This window comes from Dermacentor variabilis, chromosome 3 (genome assembly GCF_050947875.1).
Source record: "Dermacentor variabilis isolate Ectoservices chromosome 3, ASM5094787v1, whole genome shotgun sequence".
In the NCBI taxonomy this organism is placed as follows: Eukaryota; Metazoa; Arthropoda; class Arachnida; order Ixodida; family Ixodidae; genus Dermacentor; species Dermacentor variabilis.
In genome coordinates this window covers 212,337,827-212,352,774 of record NC_134570.1, presented here as the reverse complement: position 1 = coordinate 212,352,774, position 14,948 = coordinate 212,337,827, and the positions used below count along the sequence as shown (strand labels likewise).

At 48.1% G+C, this 14,948-nt stretch overlaps 1 protein-coding gene across 1 annotated transcript in view; it reads right to left on the bottom strand.

Annotated features, from left to right (window-relative positions):
• Positions 1-14,948, bottom strand: part of LOC142576617 (rifampicin phosphotransferase-like) — a 242,139-nt gene that overhangs the window by 90,982 nt on the left and 136,209 nt on the right. The window contains exon 27 of the mRNA XM_075686819.1: positions 6,038-6,122. Within this exon, the coding sequence (XP_075542934.1) occupies positions 6,038-6,122 (85 nt within the window). The remainder of the gene's footprint in view (positions 1-6,037; positions 6,123-14,948) is intronic.

Genomic DNA, 14,948 nt, shown 5'->3' with positions numbered 1-14,948 from the left:
ACAAGCTAAGAGAGAGGGAGAGAAAATAATGCAGATAAAGGCAGGGAGGTTAACCAGAGCTAGTTCCGGTTGGCTACCCTGCGCAGGGGGAAGGGTTAAGGGGGATAAAAAGAGAAACAGAGTGGAAGGGGAGATAGAAAGAAAGGGAGACAAGCACGAACAAAGCGCGTACACTACAGAGCGGTACGGGGCGGCATTCTTAGAGTCTGTCGTGAAGCCCCGCTGACCGCAAGAACCTTAGTAGCGCGAGTAAGGCCGTCAACGCGGATGTTCTTTCGAAGCATTGGCCTAAAGCTTTTAGTTTTGAAAGTTGACGATTGTCCAACTGGTCCAGTACTCTGCACATCACTTGTCTCTCAGCACTGTATCGCGGGCAGACACAGATAATGTGTGCTAGCGTCTCGTCGATGTTACATGTGTCGCACGTGGGGCTGTTGGCCATTCCAATGAGGAAAGCATAGGAGTTTGTAAAGGCAACGCCTAGCCACAGACGGTAGAGCATGGTCTGTTCACGTCGTGGTAATCCAAGCGGGAGGTGCATCCGTATGTCTGGAGACAACGAACGCAACCGACACATGGTGAAAACATTCGAGTCCCACAGGGGCAAGGTACACTCACGGGACATCAATCGCAGCTCAGCCACAGCGTCTGTTCGCGAAAGCGGAATGAAGACTCGTTGACCACTTTCAAGTGCAGATCGAGCGGCTTCGTCGGCGTGGTCATTCCTGCTGATGTTACAATGTCCTGGAAGCCACTGAAAGATTTAGTTTTGTCCCTTGTCATGGCTTTGACAATATATGTGCCGAATTTCTGAGGCCAGTTGTGCATTGGGTCCGTGGCGCATTGGGCTTCGTATGCACTGAAGGGCTGCCTTGGAGTCACTAAAGACTGTCCATTGTTGCGGTGGCTTCTGCTTAATGAAATCAAGTGCAGCACGGAGCGCCGCGACTTCTGCACCCATCGATGTGGTCACACATGAAGTTCTTAATTTGATTTCCTCAGATTGTGCCGGGATGATGACTGCAGCAGCTGAGCTGTTGAGTTTTAGTGAACCATCTGTGTATGCAGGTTGCCGGAATCTGTGCACGTTGTGAATGTGCTCCATAGTTGCTTGTTTCAAAGCTTGCAATGGCGCTCCAGCTTTCTCTCTGATTCCTGGAATTGTCAGTTGCACTTGCGGCCGGTGCAGACACCACACTGGATCTCAGAATTGTGTAGCGGGCGTAAATTCTGATGGCAAGTGGGACTGATGTCTTACAATAGTTTTACCAAAAGTTGAAAGTGGCCTTTTTGCTGGCAAGCAAGCAAGATGGTGTGAGGGAATCCGAGTCAGGTGTCGGATGTGCGCTCTCAGGACATCTGTATCAATGTAGACTGTCAAAGGAGCGCCTCTGGCTATGGCCACTGTCGCAATCGATGACGTAGTTTCGGGAAGACCGAGACAAGTCCTGAGTGCTTCGGCTTGCACGCTCTGGAGATTGCGAATATTCGTAGTGCAAGTATTTCCTAGTACAGGTAAGCTGTACCGTAGGAAGCCCAAAAACAGTGCTTTAAAATATAGCTGCAACATTGACGGTACTCTTGCGCCCCAGGACTTCCCGCCGAGAAACGCAAGAAGGTCTACAATGGCGGCCAAACGCTTTGTCATGTACGAGTTGTGGGGGCTCCAAGACAAGTCTGTATTAATGATGACGCCAAGAAATCGGTGCGTTCGTCTATATCGTATAATTTGGTCATTAATCCGCAAAGCATACGGGGCCATCACTGCGAGTAAAGGCAACGAGTGCACATTTCTCAGCGGAAAGCTCTAGGCCTTGTCTTCTTAGGTATGTTGACACAGCCGTTGAGGCTTTCTGAAGTCGTGCGCGGACTTGTACACGTGTCACGCCTGAAGCCCATATGCTAATGTCGTCTGCATATACGGAGAGCTGAACGGTTTGCGGTAACGAATCAGCGAGACCAACGAGCACTAGGTTGAAAAGGGTAGGGCTGAGTACTCCGCCTTGTGGTACACCACGACTCGTATAGCTAGATGGCGTTGGTCCGTCTTCAGTCAAAATAAATAAAGATCTTCCATTCAAATAGTTGCATATCGAGCAAAAGGCGCGTCCACCAATCGCTACAGCTTCTAAGGCGTCCAGAATTGCATGATGATCTACATTGTCGTACGCACCTTTAACATCAAGAAATAGGGCCGCAATGATTCGTTTCAGATGTTTCTGGTGTTGTACGTATGTTACCAAGTCGATGACGCTATATAGTGACGAGCTGACACGTCGAAAACCAGCCATTACCTCTGGCTATACGTTGTAAAATTCCTAGTACCATTCTAACCGTGTAGGGATCATTCTCTCCATTACTTTGCCGACACAGCTGGCCAGTGCTATTGGACGGTAAGATGACAATTCCAACGGGGATTTGCCAGCCTTGAGGAGTGGAACAAGCCGACTGGATTTCCACGATGTAGGGACCAGGCCGTCACGCCACGATGCGTTGTATAGGCCAAGAAGGGCATTTCTGGCCCCTGGACCAAGATTTGCAAGCGCAGAGTCTGTGATGCCATCGTGTCCTGGTGACGAAGATCGCCTTACCCAGCAATCACGGCCTCCAGTTCTTCGATGGAGAAAGCAACGTCTATACGAGGGTCTCGGGAGCAAGGGTGCACAATGGGAATAGGTGCGCAAGGTGAATACGTGAGCGCTGGACCCGCGATCCTTGCGCAGTAATCTTCGGCGACCTCGATTTCTTGGCGTCCTTGATGTAGGGCTAGAGGCTTAAATAGACGACGTTGTTGAGGAGCTGTTCGAAGTCCACGGATTGTTCTCCAGACAACCGACAGAGGTTAACGCGGGTCGAGAGACTCACAAAACGATTTCCAGCGTTGATTTTGCAGTACAGCAAGGCGACGCTGAATTTTCTTTTGAATGCGTCTGGCCTCTCTAAGGTCGTAGAATGATTTAGTCCGTCTGTACCGTCGCTCCGCTTGCCGGTGGATAGCACGGAGGCTCTGTATTTCCGAATCAAAATCTGTGTATTTCTCTAATGGCCGAAATGAGCACATAGCACCCTGCATAGCCGTGGCGATCTCATATTCTAGTGTGGACGAAGTGCCTTCGTGGCATGCGTCTTCCATAAGTGATTTAATCATGGGCCAATCGACTGTTTGTTTAAAATTAGATAGAACAAATTTGGTGAGGTCTTTTATCTTCAGGTAGGTAGGAATGTGGTCGCTTCCGTGGGTTTCTATATCTGCGAACCAATGGACGCAGCGAGTGAGGCATCGCGAAACAAATGCTAAGTCTAAACAACTACTGCACGTCCGGCCATGCAGAAAGGTGGGACTGCCATCATTTAGACAACAAAGTTCATGGTCGCAAGCAAAGGAGACGAGGTTTCTTCCTTTGGAATTTATGTTGCAGCTTCCCCAAAGTGCAACAATGCGCGTTGAAGTCCCCAGCAACAATCCATGGACCACGTGTTGCATCTATAATGTCACTCAGTCTCTGCCTATCGAAACGACTTGATAGAGAAAGGTATGCGCCCGCTAAAGTAAACGCAAGTTTTTGTTTTTTCATGGTCAAAAACACGCACTGATTAGTGTCATGTGGCCGCACTGGATGAACAACGTAAGTCAGTTCACACCGTATCTAGATGATCACTTTGCTAATGTCAGTACAAGTCGATGACACATGAGGTTCATAGCCTGAGATCCGGACGGGTTTCTGTAGCTTCGGTTCACAGACGACAACAATGGGGAATCGATTGGTGAAAACGTAATGTCGAAAATCACTGCGGGATTTCAGGCCATAGGCATTCCATTGCATAATAGATGCTTCCTTGACTTGTCTGAAGGATGGCTGATGCGGTAGAGCCATTGTGCTTGCTACTCGAGGCTCGCAAGAACCGGATCCGAGCCGTCCAGCACTTGTAGTGCACCTCGAGCAGATGGCGTCTGCATGTCATTTATCAACACGCGAATGACTTCCATTAGAGATTTTATTATGGCGATTACTTGCTTGTCTTGAACCTCGCACGTGATCTATGCCCTCATTGGTTCGTCGGTAGTCCACCGTCACCCGCCGTGGTTGCTCAGTGGCTATGGTGTTGGGCTGCTGAGCACGAGGTCGCGGGATCGAATCCCGGCCACGGCGGCCGCATTTCGATGGGGGCGAAATGCCAAAACACCCGTGTGCTTAGATTTAGGTGCACGTTAAAGAACCCCAGGTGGTCAAAATTTCCGGAGTCCTCCACTACGGCGTGCATCATAATCAGAAAGTGGTTTTGGCACGTAAAACCCCAAATATTATTATTATTAGTAGTCCACCGTCGACCTTTGTTGGGCTGGAGGACTTAATGTCGGAAGTGCAGGCCAGTCGTTTGCAGTAGAGGTATTCACTGCATCATCAGACACCGTGTTGTTACTGTGGGCGAGCGCCTTGGGAGCATGATCCTCAGGAAGTAGCGTCTGTCTTGCGACGGTATCAGTATTTCTAGTAGACGAGGATCCTCTACAGTGACGGCGGACACTACGCCGTCGCACTTTGGTGGCGGCCTCTCTGTGAGTTGAGTTTTCTCTCACCAATTGTTTTAGGACTTTTCGCTCTGTCTTGTGTCTCGGGCAGTCTTTCGACGATGCTTCATGGGGAACGGAGCAATTGGCACACTTGAAGTGAGTGGCAAGGCAAACATCAGCGCTGTGCTGCTCAGAACATCTTGCGCACACGGTCGAATTTTCGCATATGCCGCTGGCATGCCCGATCTTCAAACACTTACGGCACTGAAGTGGTCTTGGAACGAACGGTCGCACTGGATGACAAAAAAATTCAACTTTCACGTGGGACGGCAAGCTACCTCCCATGAAAGTTATCCTCATACAGCGTGAATCTCCTGGGCGACGGATTTCAATAATAGTTACCATCTGCTGAGGCGGTTTTGACCAAAGTAGGCAGATCGTTGTCGTCGATTGACTCATTGACATCATAAATCACACCTGATATAGTATTGCTGCCCTGTGGTATTATGGTGCGAACGTTTCTCTCGCCCAGCATTTTCACTGGACTCAATATATCCAATGCTGCTCTGTTCTGGACGTCAACCACGAGAATATTCTTACGGGTGTTAATTCTCATATCCATGATCTCATTTGGAACAAGAGCCTCTAGTGTTACAGATATGGCTTGCCTGTTTAGCCGATTCAGGTTGTCGGTTGGCGTCTCGGGCAAGAAGAGCATGTTGTGAGCCGTGTCATGGGCCTTTGCTGCCGCCTTCATCCTTGTCGAAGACGAGGAGGCAGTGACGATTCTCCTCTGTCCTTTTTGCCTCACAACTGTCAAGTAGTCGCCGTCATCCGACAGATCTTCTGAAGCAGGGTAGTACAGCAAGCGGTCCTCGCTGCCTGTGTCGCTCATCAGGTGATTGCGCTTCCTCGGAGCGGTCGACGCTGTGACGTCGGTCTCCTCCGGACGTCTAGCTGACTCCGCTTCCATCGCCGAAGGTCTCGGAAGCGGCGCCTCCCGAAAACACGCAAAAATACTCGCAAAATGAGAGCAATAGAAAACGGGGTTCCACACAAGAGCCAGCGTGGGAGCCATCACGTATGTAGGCGGAAGCTTGGAATGACACTCGTGTAATGGTAGTGCGGTCATGGGCAGTGATGGTTACAACTTAGTGCCAAGTGCAGAAAAGTGTTTTCGCAAGGCGAAGCCATTTTCGTTTGGTGGATGTACTTCTTTGTTCACTTCTGCGAAAAAATTGCTTTAAGTGTATTTCCACTTTTTTATCACGAAATGGCCATGATTTGTACAGATTGCATCACGTAACATCGGAGGGTATATTTTACACGTATGTTGTGGAGAGAAACAGCTTTCGATGTGGTTGATAAATGTGTTTTAAAAACATATTTAAAGTTCTGAAAAAGTGAATGAAGGGGGAGTTCAGTCATGGAAAACTGCTGCAGCATTTATACTTAGGTTCGAGCTTAGCTGACATCTTCAGAACGTTCATTTACTGCATTAAGGAGAAAGAGATGGCTACCTACCTCCGCGAAGTTTGGCGAGCATTGTGAACGCCAGGCTGTTGGATAATATGGAGTACATGTTCGTTGCCCCGTGAACTTGCACAGACTGCGAGAAACGGCAAAAATGTAAAATCTGTGGATCCCACGCGCTGAGCTAATTGATTTAGAGGAGAGAGAAACAAAAACCATTGGGGGGAGGTTAACGAGGGTAAGTACCCTTTTCTGTTCTGCACAGGGGAGAAGAAAAGCAAAAGATTTCGAGCGGGAAGGTACTATTGGTCTTTGCAAGCAAGGCTGTTAATCTTAGCGAGCACTTGTAAATACACAGCACGCGACGAAATTGGATGCCATTTTGCTAGGGAATGCTGCACACAATGCAAATATATGGTACTACACTATGTAGATCACGATCATGACGACGACCGAGTGGCAATGATTTTACGACGACAGTATGGAGATCACAGTGCAGCGACTACGAAATGACAATTATAGATGACGACACTTGAAGGGCGTCGATTGAACGACCATGAAGATGTGGCAATAGATGGAGAATAAACTTTTGTACAGAACAGCACACGAGCCAAGCGACATAGGCAGCACCTCCGCTTGCAGTGGGTCCGTCGAGTCTGATTACTCCCATTGATTGCGTATGCCCATACCGTGCGGTAGAGCGTTGAGTATTCATCGGAGTGTGGACATTCCTAAGGATACAGCTCATGGTTTATGGCGTGGTACAGACTCATCGTGTGGAAATGTTTGTACTTGCAACCACGCTATGTACGGCTTCCTCTTGCGTGTGAGCCATTATGCGGTGGTAGTACTGTTCTTTGTGACAGGCGACAGTGTTGTAGGATTTGCGCAAAGGCTATTGCTACAGGTTCGGGGTGGAACTGCTGGCGGCGCCCCACTCGTGGCTCCTGGTGTGCATGCGCTCGGGCGCAGGCGTGTACTGGCAGATTGCCACGCGCGTACTCATGCCACGGAGCCCACACGATGCCGACGAAACCTGTGCGTGCGTCTGAGAGTTCATGAGCACTATTACGCGCGCCCAGTGCGGCCTCGTCGTAAACGGCTAACGCTATCGCTAGTTCATTTGTCTCCACAGCGCTCACTCCGGGAACCGAGGACGCATTTACTTCGCTCCCGTAATTGTCCACTATGCTGGTGACGAATGCACCGCTTTTCGAGGCGCTGGCTGCGGTTACGTACAATGTGTTGGAGTGGTTGTCATAATTCTTCACGAGCGGCCGCGTTCTGCCTTGTCGACGACCAATGTGAAAGGTCAAGTGCATGTTCCTGACAATCAACGAGGCGTGAATAGTTACCTGTATTCATGTGTGTATTCTTGCCGGTGCGCTGGTCTTTCTTACGAATATGCCATGAGAACATGCCAATGACTGTATGGTGGTTACACAATGGCAATAGCAGCATGATGACTTGGGATTGACCACGACACGGTGACGTCAATTTCATGATAATGATGCCATACTTACGGCGACGTGGTCATGTAGGCATGATAAGTCGACACATGATAAGAATGACGACAATTGCCTGATAATGGGGACGTGACAACCACTAAATGACGAAAGCGTAATGACGAGGGTATACTTATGATGGAGTGACGACAACGCAGTGCTGGCGACGGTACGGCTACAAAAGAACGACGATGACAGAATTAAGGCAACGAAATGACCACAATGGCATAATGACAAAGGCATGGCAACGAAAGAATATCGACGCTTGATCAACATTGAAGCAAGAACAACGAGAGAGTTACGACCATGCACTGACAATGACAAAGTAATAATGACACTATGACAACGGCGTGGCAATGAAGGGATGGGGAACAAGCCAATGTCGACGATGGCAATGAAGGCGGTGGAATGACGGAGAAGGAATAATGCCGGTGATGCCTAATAATGCCTGCACCGGAGGTGACGAGGGGCTGCCGGATCGTTAATCCGGCAGCCCCTCGTCACCTCCGGTGCAGGGTTCACCAATTTCACAGTCTGCATTGAGGTGTTGGGTTGGCCGCATAGACCGCAGGGACGCCCCCCGGGTCAGACATGGGGCGTACGTCCAGACAGCGCCGTTTCCCATGGGTGAATCTCACCCGATTGTTCGGGCGCAGCCACAGCACCATGCACCTTGCACCATGCCCCATGCACCTTACTGGTTTGCACTATACCCGGGACCAGCCAATGTACACGACAGCAGCAATCTGCCAGCACCCTCGAAGGGAGGGGGTATGAGCGAAATAATGCTTCCCTTAAAAAAAAGCTCAGCATTGAATATTTAATATTTAATTTATATTCCTCGAACTGTGCTTAACAATATTTTGTTCTCAAAAGGTGGTGCTTCAACTCGATATGAGGCCCAAAAATATTTGCTGGAATGCATATAAATCACAGAACTACTCTCTCGCCTTTATTGCTCGTGCCCAGCGGATCACTGTGGGAAATATTGTCGTGTGCCTTCATCTATACACTTTTTTTATATCTCCTTGTTCTTTGCTTTCCCCTTTTTTCCTGCACTTCAAGCTGGAAGGCGTGTTTGTCCCTTGAGGAGCGAGGTTTTAAAGTGAAAGCTTTACTGACATCGTCGAGCCGAGTTTCGCCGTTGCAGCGAATTTGACCTTCAGGGGTGCGATCGGAGATGGTTGTTCGGCGCGTTCATTCGGCTACCGGCGCGCGCGATTGGCCTACTCCGCGCCGACGTCGCCAGTCGCAGGGCGCGGCCACGTTTTTGGTTACGTCAAAATGACGACACGGTCCTGTCAATCATCCTCCCACCGAGCATTTCGTCTGCTAGGCGCCGAACCCCACGGGAGCTGGGAAGTTCAGAGCGATCATACGGCTTCGCATGGCGCGTCTGGTGGATTGGATTGGATCCAACGCTGCGGCATGGCATGTTTGGATCCAATCCATAGTTTAATTCGAGAAAATGGCGCTTCCGTTGGGAACTTAGGTTGTTGCGCTGGCGTTTCGAGAGGAAGGAGGAGAGCGGGTGGCGGTGCGAAATGCGTTTGAAGAAATGGCAGATAGTGAATTCCGGCGTCGTTTTTGTTTCTGGAAACAAATAATTCGTTGGTTGTACAGCGAAATCGACCCCATCATTGGTACCAGCGAGCCACTGGAATGTTGTTGCTGCCTCTTAAAAAGTGCGCCGCTCTTTTCGTCAATGCTTTTTCTTTTTTCTTCTCGCTGTGCGTGACATCACCTAGGGACGACGCAAAGAAACTAATAGTTACAAATTGCAGTAGTCACACGTACTACAATTTGAAAACGTGTTTGGGCTTGAGAAGAAAAAATACATTCTTTAGATTAGGATTTGATTCATTTGGAAGACGAGAGACATTTCGTTTTGTACTATACTGTCCGCAAACAGACGACAAACGACGGAAGGAAATTTCCGGGGAGGCAACCGCTTCCTGATTGGCTGCTCTCTCCAGCCCGTTGTCACAAATTTTGCATACTGCCACATTGTGACGTTGCAGCAACCGAACAGAACGCGTATCGAACAAAATATCTCCGATCGCGCCCCAGTTGACTACACCAGTGTTGTAGCCTTGGCAACGCATCACGTGTATCGCCGCGCCGAGCTCCGGCGCCGCCGCGTGCGCTGGTCACCGCCTCACCACATGACTCGCCGAGCGCCTGGCTAAGAGTGCCGCGCTCGCCTAGTCAGTGTGAGCTTAGCCAGGCCCCGCTCACTCTCAAGTTCAATAAATGGCCACAGAGGGCGAAAAAATTGACCACGAGCCGCTGCTAATGAAACAAGCCCATTAGAAGCACTCAAGGGATGCTCGAGTTAGTTTCTATATCTCCCGCTAGGGGCGCCGTAATAAGCGCAATTTTTTCTAACAATCTTTCTCCTACAATTACCGAAGCATGTTTATTGCATACAATGGGCCATAGAATTATCATTACTAATTAGATAATGTGCCTTTCATTAGCAAGTTTACTGTTTTTGTCATTATAAACGCAAATAGCGTTCAGCATCATCGATCTTCCACGTGACCTCTGGCCTGGATTTAAAATTTTTACAGGTATGTTCAAGCGCGTGGCGGCACGGATTAATTCGTTTGCTTCTTTGGTGCTAAAACTAGCTTATTGCGCTTCGACGTCTCGCGTTATTTAACTTGTGGTGAAGGGACGTGTTTGCAAGCGGACATTTAAGCCCAATAGCTACGTTTCGGTCGTGAGCCATGCATCTGCATCGAAACGGGAACCGTATTCTGCGACTGAGGACAGCAGTACCGGTGAGTCGTTTAATATCGCTGCCTGAATCCTTATGTAATTATTGCTCTCGTTAACGTACAAGTGGAGACAAGTTAACCAACTAGATGCTGCATTACATATGGGCAGTTAGAACCCTCCGTTGCTGTTTGCGAAATAAACTTTTAGTTGCGAATTCACGAAAGAGAAAGTGATATCGAAACGCGCGCCGCATTTTTGATCTCGTTGTAGCCGTAGCCATGGGTGACAGTAGCCTTATCAAAGTATTTTTTTTCGAGTCTGCCTGCAAGTTCTTTCGTCCACAGAATCGAATAACCTTTTGATAAACCGAAGCTAAAGTACTGAACAGTTTCACGCATGATAATTCACCCATATTTCCTACCCGTTGGTTCCAAATGTTCTTGCTGTGCAGTTTGGTTTACCTGAGGACATTTATTTTTGTAGTAGTGAAGCTGTGCATCACGTTCATGCAGAAAAATAATGCATCATTTCTAATAGCTTCATGTCTTTCGTGTATTTGCTTGTGAAACCAGCAGTGCCATTTCTTCTAGTGCATAAATGAGCGCACAAATGTTCTCATTTGTGATCTAAATATTACTTAAGCTGTTGACATGCATTGTAGTTAGGCAGACATCAATTTTGTGGAGAGTAGCAATATTTATTAACCATGCTGCTAATCACCCTAGAACAAAGAGTGCACATTTTCATGTGCTTTGTAGTCACAAACCCTTACAATGTATATGTCACACCTTTCTGCATTTCATATTGCAAAATTATACTTATTAAATTTCTGATACAGCCAAAATTTCTGTTCCAGACATGCAGTAATGAGGACGGCACCAGTATAAAGCAACAAACTACACGCACTAAAGAGAAGTTGCTGCCTGCTACAACAAGGTCAATGTGTGAACTTTGGCTGCTACCACAAGGTAAACAACACCTGGTCGAAAAATATAAATGCTTGATATATGCTGTATTGGCTTGCTATTCTTTAGATACATGTACTTTGTTTGTAGCAGATGATACGAACGTTTGTTCGTATTTACAGTTCAGTATAATTGGTTCGAACATAACAGAAAACACTACATGACCTTGGATAATCTCTGCTGTGCCTCATGTGTCACTGTTCTGCCGCAACAGAGTCTGTGCCAGGCACATCTTGTTCATCACGGGAGCCCCCATCTACACCAACAGGAAGGGCCTGAAGCCGAATTCGCAAGGCTTTACACCACAAACAAAGAAGTCATTCTAGAAATATTTGGATGAGATGTCAAGTCTACAGACGACTGTGTCAAGAGTGAAAAAAGCCTCTGCCATCATTCCACCAGCACAGATATTGGCCGAGTCATCCAGGTACCTCAACAACAAAAATTATGTGTCTTCAGATGTACCTGCAATCTCTGAACAAAAACAGACGACACTGGCTAAAAGAGTTCCGTCAGCTTGCCCTTCCTTAATGAGCTTCCTGGCCTTGTCAATTACCATTTGTGCCAAGTATAACTATTTTCCAATGAATGTAAGCTTCTTCATTCAACATTCTTGTTAAAGATGATTCCTCTTCCTCATCCAAACATTAAAGGTCAACCAATTCTTTGCTCATACTTAATACCAGTCACTGTCTAGTAGCATAACATATGTGTAGCAGTATTTTCTAGTGTACGTTGCCATGTGCAATTCCTCTCCTGAAATAGCTGATGCAGCATTGGCGTGTGTCTTGCATTAACATTCGCACTTTGTGCTATGTAGCATTAAACTTTTCTTAATTATTGTTTTTGGCTTTCAGTGCTTGCAGGGTAGAGTGGCTTCTTTCTTGAATGCGAGCTTTCTCATTCCTATATTTAATTCCCAGTCTCGCTCAGAATTGCTGTTCTCGCTCGACAGCCTGTGCTACATTGAAGTGATCTATTGCGGAATATTGTTTCGCTGCTGTCCGACTTGGTACTCGTCACCGTGTTATGTTTCTCGTATGTGGGGGCCTGGTCAGTTGCGTTTGGAAACAGTCTCTCGAGCTAACCACCTGCTTCTACAGTCGGCGGAGCGACATAGACTCCGAATTACACGCACCGTGATTGGTGCTCCCCATTCCGTCCTTTCCTGCTGCTGCCGTGTGCAAATTTTGCTTGTGGCCTTCCTCGGCCATGATTTGGCGTCAACTGAGACTATCATATGTGATTACATGGTCCGAAGTGTACGAGGTTGATATCTACATGAGTGGAGAGGCCTGCAAAATGGCGATTCCCACAAAACAGATCATGTGCCTATTGAGAGCAGCTGGTGCACCAAGTGTGTGCAACCCATTAAAGGCCCCCAAAATAACAAAAAGAAACGTGCAGTTTGTAAAGGAGGTACAGCTAAAATGCCAGGTAGCTCACGTTGCTGTGTTGGCTACGGCAGCTGATGCGTGCATCACCCAATTCATTTGCAATGCAACTTACAACGACTGTCGATGCAAACAGGTGGAACACTGTCCAATCAGTTTGCGCCGCTGGTTGTCACTCGTTACTAGACTGCCACGTGTGACGAAGACAAGCACTGTGCCTGAAGTCGGATAGCTGAATGTTCTTTAAGCGAGCTATAGTGCGTGAATGCTCACTGCTGTCATGTGAATCTTAGCCAATTTACGGTGTTTTGTCTGAACCTTGTGCGGTGATTGAATGCCGAGTCTAATTTGATCATGGTTGTCATGTTATGTTTCTTGGATGTGACGAACTGGTCAGCTGCATTGGGCAACAGACTCGCGAGGTAACTATCTGCTCCTGCAGTCCACACAGCGACAATGACTCCCAATTTGCACACGCCGTAATTCGTGCTCCCCATTCGACCTTTCATGCTGCAGCAGTGGGCAAACTATGCTTGTGGGCCTTCATCAGACGTGATGTGGTGTGAACGGAAACCACCATATGTGATTACATGATCCGAAGTGTATGAAGTTGATAGCCACATGGCTGGAACGGCTTATGCAAAAGTGGCCGCAAAATGGTGATGCCCATATTGAGAATGTGAGGCACCAAGTGCGAGTTACACATTAGCGGCACGCGAAAGAACAAAAAGAAACGTGCAGGTCGGAAAGGAGATAAAGCTAAAATGCCGGGTAGTCCATGCCGCTTTGCTGGCCGCGGCAGCAGATTCCTGCGTCACCTGGTTGCTTCGCAATGCAAGTTACGGCGACTGTCGATGCAAGCAGGTGGGGCACTGTCCAATTTGCTTGCGCTGCTGATTGTCGCTCGTTACCCCATGTGCGACGACTTAAGTGAGCTTCTCAGCGTATCTCGAGATGCAAATTTTATTTCTGCTCTTGTACGAGAAGGTGCACTGCTTTTCTTCTGCCAATAATGTCGCACGTCCTGTTCAGTCACTTGTGGGTTGTTTGTGTGGGCGTAAGTAGAGGATTTTTGGTCTCCTGGCAATTAGAACGCGGCAGCCAAGGCAATGAGCCATGCAGCATAGGCAGCAGGGCAAGCAAGGTGCGTACCAGCGCACGCGACCGGCGGAAAACGGACATATTGGATTTTGCTCTAAAAGAAAGCCACTTCCACTTCCTGGTTGAGCATCGCAATCTAGCGTCCTCCCCGCTAAGTTCCATGCGCTGCCACTGCTTATTTTCGTACCACTGTCGAAGGTACAGTTTCCCTTCTCTAAAGTTAGTTCTTTATTCTATGGCTTAGCCATGGATGCGTGCGAGGCCGGGGCGTCTTCTCTGAGCATTGCGTGGGAGCAGAAGGCTTTGACCCGTGGTCGCTATGCGGCGTCTGACCACACCGCGCATTTCGCCTGGTGAACTGCTTCACTGGAGAGGGTCCGTAGTGCAACAGGCGTCACACCGTGGAAATCAGTGTAGCGACCGCGTTCGCGCCCTGTCCGTTTGTGGTTCGACGCCACGCATGTTCGTGGCATTTCTTTGCATGCGTAGCACTTGCGCTTTCTCTGTGACAGAACAGTCGTCGCAACGTCGAACGATGCGTGTCTACCCAAGCCTAGTCACTATCACATCTAGCCAGCAACTTACGCACAGCCGTCATACCTGTCTTAACGATGGTTGTATACCTAAGTATGATACCTGCAGCTAAATCAAAGGTTAAGCTAGCGAAACCAAGACTTATACAGGCTAAACCAAGCTTTCGCTTTGCATAACTAGGGTTAGCTGAGCTAAGCCACGGCCAATTTTAAGAGCGTTAGCTCTTACTTATCACAGTTCTCGATTTCTTGTGGTCTGCTACTACCTCCCTTCGGCGTTAAATTTTCAGTCCTAGAAATTCAAGATGGCGGCTCCCATAGTAAATTGATATAGCAACCCAATTGGTGACTGATTCGTGACGTCATTAGTATATCTAATTGGTGATTGATTGGTGACGTCACTGATATATCGAGGATGCTCGCCAATCGATGACGTCACCAATAAATTCAGGATGGCGACCCCCATAGTAAATGAATACCACCCCAACTCGTGAAGTCACGTGGCTGTGCCGTCATAATCCAAGATAGCTGCCAAATTCCGGTGCCATAGAGGGCGTCGTTATCCAATATGGCGGATAGAAGTGAATCCACGTGATTATGACGCCTTAAAGATGGTGGCATAGCGCGAGAGCCGAGATAACAAGCACTAAAAATTCTATCGCTTGGAAACTACAATATCGCGCCTGTAACGGTACAGTAACGCTCGACGCGTTTAATGTGATACCTGTGAAGTGATAGGT